We start from the raw sequence: 11,894 nt of genomic DNA, 5'->3' as shown, positions 1-11,894 counted from the left end.
CCTAACATAGAACTTATATTCTTGAATATTTGAAATATCAACTTTTCAACATATAACTTGATTCCTTTGTGAAAGAACCAATTGAGACTTAATTATTGGACAAGTCATACACCTTTTCAAAATCTTTGAACATGTGAAATAAAACATGATTTATTGTGTTTATGTTCAGATAATAAAAATTTTAATTTAAAGTATTTAAGTATATGTGCTTGTGTGAGGGTTGAACCGTAGGATATAGGTCAACCAATCCTTTCTTACATCAATAATTCATCCCCTCATTCCAAATTCCTTCTCATGCTTTCTCAAGATTAAAGTTTGATATCTCCAATAAACCATGAATATGTCCCGATTATAAATGCAAATAATTATTATTAAGAATGTAACTAGGTACTTATTCTATTTTTTTCAATAAAAAAACATACCTTTTTGTATAAAATTTTAATCGTAGAACCTCGAATGCCGCAGAGATATTTATACAACATTCTCAAAAGAAATACCGAAATAGCCACTTAAACTATTCAAACTCAATCCCTTTCTATACACACCCCACACCTTAGGGAAATCAAATTTCATTTCTTTCTTGAAGGACAAGAAAATAATCCTTAAACTTAGAGATTCGAAATCGTACACCTATAACTTCTACAATTTCGTATTATACATATATTTTAAGAAGGACATGGACAAAAAGGTAACTTCACATTTGAGATGGTAACATGACTAGATCGAGTTAGTTGATCCAAGTGACGTCTCGAGTGCTCTGGCTGGATTTATTAAGCATTAATCAAGAAAGCAACAAGCCTCCCACTTACCAATTTCCCCTACCTATAATACCCTTGCATTACATGAGCACCACTTGGATAAGGGCAAGTGGTAAATTCACCTACAAAAAAAAACATTTGTGAATAAAAAAGTAGGCGGGACCCACCAAGGCCAAGGAAAAGCCATGCTGATAAAACTCATATAATTTTATTTAATAATATAATTAAGGTTAATATAATTGGTTCTAGAAATATATTGACCGTAGTTGGTTGAAGATTGCATGGATAATATTTATTTACTTTATTGAAAAAATATTATTAAATTTCATGTTTTGTTGCTTATCCACGCTTTAGTATGTCACATTTTGACATAAAAATATAATATACAGTTAATACAAATAATATCTTCCCATGCATCGGATGTGATTGGATAATATTTAAATTTGAGTATTAAATTTATTATAATATTAGCAGACTATTCCTCAAAAAAGTGACCAAGTGATAAGCTTCGAGACAATACGCAAGTCCAAATTAGTTTGATTTTTTTTAGTTTTTTTTATTTTATATTTAAAAGGATCTTAAATTTGAATTTGGATAAAATAAAATATAAAATTATATTAAAATTTGTTTAAATTCACTCAAATTCAAATTTAAAGTTCAAAATTCATACTTCCAAACACAGCTTATGGCTAAGTGGATGCATTGTAAAGTACTTTTTGTTATTTCAGTTCGAAATTCATGCTTCATGTTATTTTAATTAAAAAAAGTATTTTTTGTAAAACACATAAATGGTAAGAATAATTGTGCTCTTAAAAATATACTTTGGGTCAGTTTAGATTAAAGATTTTGCGGTGAAAAAGAAAAGGAAAAAAATTAATTTATTTTTCCCAATATTTTTTCTCTATATCAAATATTATTAAAAAAAATTAGTATGATTAAAAATTAATAAAAACCAAATGTTAAAAATATGTAACATTAAAATTTTATACATTGATTTTCTATATTTTTTATTTTTTTTTCTCACTTTCGTTGATAACCAAACATGAAAAAGTAGAATCCTTCCAAATGTGTATATTTTAATGAAATGGTAGCATCTCAAGATTTATTGTAATGACCTGCTTAAATTACAACATAAGCAACCATATTAAATACTTTGATACTATTAACTTATAACATAATAAAGTCAACATGAATGGGTATCGGGGACACACCTGTCATACACAGCGTACACCTAAGTAGCAGTAAATATAAATATCATCCAACCAATCATAGAATATATAATATCATAGTTACTTACATACCACCATATTTCTGTATATATATACAATCCTCAAAATACCAAAAGATAAAATTATGATCTTACATAAAAAACCTACTGACCCTAGTTCAAAAGACTCATGCTCCTAGCGGGGTAGTACAACCCCCTCAACGGCGCGGGGCTCAGTCCACCTGTCTTTCTGGGTTCCCTAAAATGGTTTAAGCTGGGGTGAGACACCTCTTAGTAAGGGAAATAAACTAAATACAGTTATGTGACAACATGAATATTTACGTGTTATAATAAATATACAGTACCTATTGCATGCTTGAAAACACTGATAATATCATAACTAAATAAACACCTAATTTCATAGTTATACTAAATTATATTGAATCTCACTGTTCATAAAATCATCTGATATAATTAGTAGTTCTGAAATTTACCCAGGATGAATAGTTAGTTAATGTCATGTATTATCCCCCATGATGGGTTGTGCAGCCCGAATGCAGGACTCGACAATGACTGGCTGACCACTGCCGAGTTAAAATATATGTAAGTGCGATGGGCCCGCAGCACCCTAGTCCGGACTGTCAGGTGGACGTCTACAACTCTACACCGAGAGCAATATTGACTATCCATCTTCCACCCCCTCTACTGGCAGGAGTAGTTAGCACAAGTATGAACTGAACTGAATTGTATAGTTACGGTACCATGCTCCTGATAACTGATCTGAACTATCATCCGGATTCTGATAACATATAGTACATGATAATATACTGTTTTAACATAAATATATTGATAGCATTTTCTGAATTCTTTCATAACATAAATAATTACGACCTTGAGCCGGATACATAAATAACTACGGCCTTGCGCCAACTATCAATCACGGCGTTGCGCCGAATATATCATAAATACTGAACTGAGAATATTTACTATTTATTATATATTCTGAAATCACAATTTCCTATTTTATCATGTTATTTATGAAAATAACTATAAACATGTTTTTTCTGTAAATATGACTTAACATAATATAATATACATGAAATAATATTCATGCCACACAAACTGAATAAAATCATGAATTCTGTTCGGAAATCACATTTCCTTACATTTTATACTAAAAATATATATTCCTGTGTGATAGTAGTATTTTTCCAAATATACTCATACATAATGCATGCTTTCTGAAAATTAATCTGCTATTAACTAATAATAATTTTCATGAAAAATTACTACTTTAGTTTACTTCTTTACTTGACTACTGGAAAGTTCCTAAAACAATTAGTCTTGCACCCTCAGGGTTCCTAGCTCAACACCCTGAAAACAACATTATCCCGAACAAAACTTCAGTATTTCTTCGAGTACTACCTATTCTACAACTGTAGGAAAGTCAAATACTCAACATAAAGCCTTACCTTGAATTTGGGATCAAGTCCAAGTTAACCCCACCAATGATTTACTCCAACAGATTTGAAGAGAACTTCCCCAAGAGTAGTGTGGCGGCTTCGAATCATCGATCCAACGAAGAATGGACCCAGAATCTTAAAGAGAAGGGGGGAAAACCGAAGAGGAGTGAGAGAGGAGTTGTTCGCGTGATTTCTGTTGCAAAACCGAGTTTAGGCTATTTATACACCTGTGCTCATCGACGAGACATGTCACCTCGTTGACGAGACCACAAAGGAAGTTCGCCGATGAATGCTTTCTTGTCGATGAAATTCAGAATTGAAAATTGTCTCTCGGTATCTTCTCGTCGACGAGACGCGTGTCCCCATCGATAATCCCACCAAGCGTGTTCGTCGACGAACGTATTGCGTTCGTCGACGAGACCTTGTTTAAATTCCAATTACAATTTCCTTTTTCTCTTATCCTCCTATTATTTAATTAATATAATTCACCAGGTCTCTACATTTATCATATAAATAATATTTAGCATTTAATACGTATATACAATTATATTGAATAAAATATTATATTTGTAGCATTTAATATATGTACTTAAGTATTTGACGTTTAATATTTCTCATAATGATCGGTTAATATATATTTAAATGAAAATTAAGGTAATTCATAATAGATGGTGAAATATTAGAATCACAAAAAATTAAAATAAATAAAATATAAAAAAATACTTAATCATAAAAAATAAATGAAAAATATTACATAGTCACTTTTGAACCTAAAATTATTCTTCAAGATTATATGAGAGTCAGGTCCATCATATCTCACCTAATTCAAAGTTGTGATTGGCAATCTTTTCCTTATTATTATTATTCTCACTAATTATTGTGCCCTATGGATAAATAATATATTTAATTAACATAAAATATAATTTGAGTCTCAAGAGTAGAGTAGGGGTATATTTTAATCAAACTGAAGGAATTTTTTAACTTGATTCAATTTAATGAAACTTGAGTTGAACTTATAGTCAATTTTAAAACTCAAGTTTTGAAATTTTGATTTTATTATAAAATAATATTAAATGTATATGAAACGCATAATACTTATATCATTTACATATATATAAAAGTAAAAAATAGCAAAAAAATAATAAATGTAGTGCCTTGACCCGACACGTGGGCTCGGAGTGCTAGTAAAACATAAAAGTACTCCTTGATATCGTAAATATGAGGGTTCGACGGGTTCATGGTTACCCTATCCATAATCAACATATAATAAAGCAGCGAAAAACATTCATTCTCAAAATATTATACCAGAGTTCTAAGTCAACATTATTACATAAATACCTCTAGTATTTCTATTACAACCCCAAAAAGATAACTTGACCATTGTCTAGTACTTACACGAGTACTTACAAAAACTCACAAGTACTACACTAGAATGTTAGGTCCGATTTCCTATAGGATCTGAAACAAGATTTGTATATTGGGGTGAGACACTTCTCAGTAAGCTGAATCAGATTACATCAGTGTGTGGTCATATGAGTTTATTCCAACAGAAAACAACAGTAATTTTAATTGAAATGGACTATGCAGTTAAAACATTCTCAACCCTGTAATATAGGAGATAAAAATATATATATATATATATATATATACAATTTCTATAAAAGATAGTTCGACTCATTACGAGTGAGAGTTCCCGAGGTTGGAGTAGAATACAGGCCCATACACTGTACAATCCCTCTGCTCGGTACTCAAAGTTGTAACTTTACCCATTTTATTTTTAAATCATGTATATGCATATCGAACTCATCCTTCTTTTAGAACATCACATGAAGACCATTTACTTTTCCTGTGGTACAGGTTGCGCTGTTCGGAGACCCGATCTAACACTGGCGGCCCACTAGGCTAGTCACTTTACTCAGTTACAAGTTCTATTTGGCCAATCCCACCCTGGATCATATACTAGGGCCTTTCGTACCAAATCATACTGTGTGGTTGCACTGCATCAATCACTAGCAACAGTACCGTACTCTCATAGTAACTAGTTCCTCAGGTGGTTCATACATCATATGTATAATTTATAACGAAAGGACAGAACCTGTTTTCATTCCACAAAGTATTAAGTAATTCCAGTATTTTTCACAAACTCATTCATTCATCGGTATTAATAGGCACACACAGCTCTCGGTATTAAATCGACACCTTGTTTTCCACATTTCCTGAAAACAATTTGGAACTCCAGTTCTCATGTTTCATACCAAATATTCCACAAGTTCAGTTTATTTCCATTTAATATGCAATAGTATATTAAATGGTTCAGCAAAATATAATTTAATTTAAAAAAAGGGTTCAAGCATCTCCAACCTTTAATTTAATACAAAACATAAGTTTTAAGAAAAATGGAGACCATACCCCAAAACCCTAATTTTTTCGAAATCGTAAACCCGAAAAACAAGCAATTTCACCCGGTGAAATTTTCCAAATCAGTATACATATCATACCTATAACTATAAACCACAGTTTAACCAGTTCAGATTTCAAAAATAACTGATGTAAACAAATCCCTTTACCTGGTTTACAAGAAAGTCCACTGAAACCCCAACATTCACGCCATACGGCGTTTGCAGTTCAAAATCTTGAAACCTTATTTCCCCCCAAATAAATCAACACAACCCAAGAATATTCCTCATTTAATATTTCCTAAGCTGCTTATACTCCAAAGCAACTATAAAGCCTTAAAATACCTTACTTATCCTAATTTTGGAGTAATGCCTGAAAAGTTCAGATCAAAATTCACTCCACTAGATTTGTAGATAATCTCCCATAGATCCTCGAAATAACTTCCGATCGTCAAATTTGGTAACGAATGACGAGAAAGAGAGAGAGTGAGGGCGCGCGTTAGAGAGAGAAAAAAAAATTATGTTTTTTAATGAGTAAGCAACCAAAATAATCAATTTTTAACCCATTGACCTCTCATTCGTTGATGAAATGTCGTCTTCGTTGACGAATTACAGAAGGACGTTCATCGATGAAAGAAGGAGTTTCATCGACAAACTCTAAGCCAGAACTTTCAATCGTTCGGGATCTCTTCGTCGACCACGCCCTGAACTTCGTCAACGGACCACAGAGGAACATTCGTCAACGAAAACATGAGATTCGTCAACAAAGCCTACTAGTATCCCCTCTTTAATTTCCCTTTCTTTCTTTTCTTATTTATTTCTTTATTTTTCGGGTTCGAGTTTTTATAATAAAGTTCTATAGTAATTAATAGTATAAAATTTGAATTCCCTTTTCTGACTTACTGTATGTCTCAACTTTAATCTGACTTGAATACAATCACACGAAGTTGGGTTACAAAATGAGTTGAATTAAAAAAATTATAAATTGACTTGACTTGTATTTAGAAACCAATAATGTAATTAAGGGGAGAGGAGAGAAACAAATTATAATTTTCAATTAGAGTGCATGGCAGCTATTGTACAAAAGAAAAGTTATTTGCTAGGTTCAAAAGAGAGATTATTATTATCCTTATTATTATTATTATAAGAAGTTTCTGCAGTGTCCAAAGGGATGATGAAGTTGACAGAACATAGTAAAGCTTCATTATCAACCATAAATGAAAGATGAGCTCTAGGGTCAACCACCCCCTTTTTTCTGTTTATTTTTTATAAAAATTTCTAATTGATTTTCAAATTGTTTCAATAAAATAAAATATAAAATCATATTAAGTTACCTTTAAATTACACAAATTTAAATTAAGATTTCATGCTTTGAAGTATAAGAATATAAGGAAATCGGATGTATCTCTTAATTATTTTTAAAAAATATTCTCAATTTAAACCTCATTTCATTTTATTCTCAGGGCATAAAATTATATAAACTAAACATAGAGTTAACTCTATAAAATCAAAGCTTTTTTGGATTAGCCAACTTAGGTTTTGAGAGTTATAGTTTCTTAATCGAGATTAAAAATTTTAATACTTAAATGGAGAAGAATAGAGGAAGAAATCCATTATTTCAGTTAATTAGTGTAGCATTGAAATAACTTCAGATATTGAGAAAATTTTAGGTAGTGTTATATTATAAGTACGAACTTAACATGACAAGTGGTAATTTTCTTCTACTCAAATGCTAACATCTAAATTCAAAGTGCACCGTTAGCATTTGGGCAAAAGAAAAGCATCGCTTACAATGTTAAGTTGGTAATTTAGGATTATCGAAAATTTGCTGTGAACATTTGTATCATTGTACTTTTTTACTTTTTCGTATTTAGTAATCATTATATAAAAATAAAATAAAATAAAATAATCTAGGCATTATATTATTTGATTTTTTATGCCTATATTTTGAGAAAGGTTAAAAGAGGAATATGAATAGAGAGTAAACTATTTTGTTGTGTAATTTATCTCATGTTTAGTATAGATTTTGAATTTTAATTTATATGGATCCGGATAAAATCATAATACAAAATTATACTAAATTTTTTATAAATTAAAATTTATACTCCCAAACATAATATAATTAACTGAAAAATGATTTAAATCAACTCATAATTCACTCATAGTGAATTTATTAGGCTTGGGAAAAATTTGGTCCATCCTTTAGACGGCTATGTGCAAAAATGAAATCTAAAGAGAATTACCCTTTTCTCAATCAATTTTGGTTCAAGCCTACAGGGGTATATGAGTCATTTCAGCATACCAACGACTGCCCGTGCAGTACAACGGTGCAAGAAGACAAGTTTTTCCTTCCATTTTCCTTTTCGTCACCAAACAGATCAGAATTAGTTTTCTTTTCCCTTTCATCATTCCCCATTCCCTCCATCAACTCAGTGAGTCAGGGGCAGCATCGTGGTTCTCGAGAAGATGGAGGGCATCTGTTAACCATGCTTGCTTTATATCTCGGTGAGCGGATCATCATGGATGTTTGTTCTAGCTTTGAAGCGAAGCAGAGCACGAAAGCTCCGAGCTCTCGGATATGGTACATGTCAAAACCTCTTCAATTTGATGTTGAATTCCATTTGGGTCTCTCCAAAATTCCTTTCTCTTGTGATTTTCAGTCTGACTTCTGCTCTTTAATGGGATTCTTGTATATCTTCTATTTGGCGATTTAATGTTGTTAAATGGTGAAGATGTCGGCATGGTTCTATGTGAACTGAGTCTATTTTGGTGGCAGCAAATTGAGTATAATTTGGTTTATATATATATATATATATATATAAATCTCCGCTGTAATTCTTGGTTTCTAAAGTGGGAAATCAAACCCCACTTTGGACGAGCCTTTGAATTTGTGATTGGTAGAGTCCTTTTTAATCTGACATTTGGGAAATTCTCACTGCGGTTGGTTCAATTTGTCTCTCCACTTTCGAAGAGTCTCTAATCTCGGCTTTGCTTATGAATTCTGTATTATAAGGTGAATGCTTGCCTCCTTATGTTCTTTTTTCTATTATCTCCTCCCTAGCTCCCTTCCTCCCTCTGAATGATCTGTTTTTTTTTTTTCGACCCCAAAAGTTTGAATATCTCTGTGGAAGGGAGTGGTTTGTTTCTTACATAAAGAATTTGATGTTCAGTCCCCCAAGATTTTATATAGTCTATGTCTTAAAGTTGATTTCTAGGAGTTCAATGGTTATGGTAAGTAATAATTTCTTCATGCGGATCATTCTTCTACAAGATTTTTTTTCCCTCCAATCACAGCTTCTTTTTTATTTTTTTGGGGGGTGGGGGGTGGGGAGATGTATATTTTATAGGGAATTCTTCTTTTTTTTTTTTATGTTTCTGTGATGAGCTCGTTTTAATGATTGGCTTGGTGATCTCAAATGAAGTTTTAGATGTTTTATGGTTGTGGAAGTACTGTGGATCTTCATTGACATTGCATTATTTGTTCTTTCATGACATTTGTTGTCATAGTTAGTTTATGCTCTTAGCTTTGATTTGAACGTGATTGATTCTGAGACTGGAATTGGTAGTTAATGCCTGTTTTAGATTTGGCATGTTAGCTGTGAGCTTAGGACTAGTGACTTGAGGATGCTTCTTATTTCTGATGACAATTTTAGAAAGATTCTATGCATTTCTTCCCATGCTTTTGATTTTAATTGTACCCGAAATTAATGGCATATGTATATACATACACATCAAAACTTCGTACGGTGACAATGACCTCAGATAAGCCTTGAAGACTTTTCATGTGTTGCTGACATCTCTATTATTTACTTTTTTTCTCCATACTTACGATTAAAATTATGTTATTAACATTTTATGCAGTGTGCCGGTTCTTATATCTAGCTGATTTGACCCGGAAATAAGAAAATGTTGAAATTTCTGAATTTGGTCTGAGCAAGCTTTGTCATCTAGCAGCTTGAATTTTGATAACATTTCTTGCTGACAAGATCCCTGGTACTGCTCTGGCTTGGTTGTGCCAAGAGAAAATTAGGTTGTTTTGCAATGCAAGCATCTCACAAACGTCAAATTTCAGATAGATCTGGTAGAGTCTACAACCAGCAGGTGCAAGAAATGGAATCCTACTGCTGGCCTCCCCTCAGGAGTGTTGATCACCGGACATGCTTAGATGATGGTAGCCAGGGAAACCGCTATTTAGTTCGGACTTCAGACCCATACTGCACCCTTGAATCATCTTCGGCAACTGGTGGTTATCTTGTTTACAATTCTTCTTCTACTGTGAGTTTTTCTCCCAATGGAAGCCCTGTGTCGCAACCAGATTCTCAGTCATTCCCATCAGACCCGCATCATTCTCCGGACAATACTTATGGCTCACCTTTGTGTGAGTCTTGCATAACAGATGATGTTAAGGATCTGCAGCATAAGCTGAGACAATTGGAAACGGCTATGCTAGGTTCTGACTTAGGTACCTTCAACGCAGACTATAATACCATGGGTGGACCTGACCAAATTTCATCAGAAACAGAGAACTGCCAACAAATGATGGAGAGAATCTCTAATGGGGACTTGAAAGAGGTGCTCCTCGCCTGTGCAAAAGCAGTAGCAGATAATGATCTATTAACAGCTGAATGGCTGATGTCAGAGTTGCGCCAGATGGTGTCTGTTTCCGGTGAGCCCAACCAAAGGTTAGGAGCATACATGTTGGAAGGACTAGTTGCAAGGTTGGCATGTTCAGGAAGTACCATCTACAATGCCTTAAAGTGCAAAGAACCCACTGGTCCAGAACTCCTTTCACACATGCACTTACTCTATGAGTTGTGCCCATACTTCAAGTTTGGTTATATGTCTGCAAACGGAGCAATTGCTGAAGCAATGAAGGATGAAAGTAGGGTCCATATAATTGATTTTCAGATTGCACAGGGTGGCCAGTGGGTCACCCTCATCCAGGCTCTTGCAGCTCGGCCTGGTGGGCCGCCACAGATCCGCATCACTGGTGTAGATGATTCTACATCAGCTTATGCCAGGGGAGGTGGACTTGATGTCGTGGGTGAGAGGCTATCCAAGCTTGCAGCATCATGTAAGGTGCCGTTTGAGTTCCATGCTGCTGCGCTCTCTGGCTGTGAAGTCAAGCTTGAAGATCTTCAGGTTCGACCCGGAGAATCCCTAGCTGTGAATTTTGCATTGATGCTTCACCATATGCCAGATGAAAGTGTGGGTACTCAGAATCATCGAGACCGACTCTTGAGGTTGGTTAAGAGCTTGTCCCCCAAGGTAGTGACTCTTGTTGAGCAAGAATCCAACACCAACACTACCCCATTCTTTTCTCGGTTTGTTGAGACAATGAACTATTATTCAGCAATTTTTGAATCCATTGATGTGACTCTGCCAAGGGAGCACAAGGACCGGATCAATGTTGAGCAGCACTGTCTGGCTCGGGATATTGTCAACATAATAGCGTGTGAGGGGGCAGAGAGAGTGGAACGTCATGAACTTCTTGGAAAGTGGAGGTCACGGTTTGTCATGGCTGGGTTTACACCATACCCTTTAAGCCCATTGGTGAATGCTACTATAAGGGGTCTGCTGGAAAACTACAGTGAGAGATACAGACTTGAAGAGAGAGATGGGACTCTGTTTCTTGGCTGGAGAAACCGAGCTTTAGTTGCCTCTTGTGCATGGAGATGAAATCCAACCAAAGGTTTATGTATGCTTCATAGTTTTAGGCAGGTGATATACAGCATATTTCCCTTTCACTTATCTGAATGTTGTGTTAGTATTGGTACTTTTTAAAGTATCAAATATACCCTCTTAGACTATGTACCATTCCATAATAAATAATCTTTTTGTTTTTTATTTGTGTATTAACATTGTCTATGGAAGGAGGGAAAAAGAAAATAAAGGAAAAGGAGGTAATGGAGGGAAATGAGATGTAAGAACGTGGGCTTGCCTTTCCCTCCTTGTTTGGTTAAGCAAAGGAAAATGGAAGGGAAGAGCACTTGGACTAATGTGCAAATCTCTTTTTACCTATTCCTACCAATTTTTGAAGGGATTGGTTTTGGGGAGAGCAAAACAATCA

The 11,894-nt window shown here is 34.0% G+C and overlaps 1 protein-coding gene across 6 annotated transcripts; it reads left to right on the top strand.

Annotated features, from left to right (window-relative positions):
* The first annotated feature begins 8,175 nt into the window (after nucleotides 1–8,175).
* LOC131156570 (scarecrow-like protein 21) lies at nucleotides 8,176–11,669 on the top strand. 6 transcript variants are annotated; one of them, XM_058110397.1, is made up of 3 exons: nucleotides 8,250–8,405; nucleotides 9,686–9,817; nucleotides 9,897–11,669. In XM_058110397.1, exon 3 carries the CDS (start codon nucleotides 9,935–9,937, stop codon nucleotides 11,501–11,503), a length of 1,569 nt encoding a protein of 522 aa, XP_057966380.1. In that variant the 5' UTR covers nucleotides 8,250–8,405; nucleotides 9,686–9,817; nucleotides 9,897–9,934; the 3' UTR covers nucleotides 11,504–11,669. The 6 variants fall into 6 exon arrangements, with proteins under 6 accessions (XP_057966356.1, XP_057966380.1, XP_057966364.1 ...); XM_058110404.1 differs by lacking the exon at nucleotides 8,250–8,405 and adding an exon at nucleotides 8,660–8,837; XM_058110411.1 differs by lacking the exon at nucleotides 8,250–8,405 and adding an exon at nucleotides 9,016–9,055.
* The last annotated feature ends 225 nt before the right edge of the window (nucleotides 11,670–11,894 follow it).

The sequence above is a fragment of the Malania oleifera genome, chromosome 1 (assembly GCF_029873635.1).
Source record: "Malania oleifera isolate guangnan ecotype guangnan chromosome 1, ASM2987363v1, whole genome shotgun sequence".
NCBI lineage: Eukaryota > Viridiplantae > Streptophyta > Magnoliopsida > Santalales > Ximeniaceae > Malania > Malania oleifera.
Note: the sequence above shows the minus strand (reverse complement) of the source record. Positions and strands in the feature narration are given on the sequence as shown.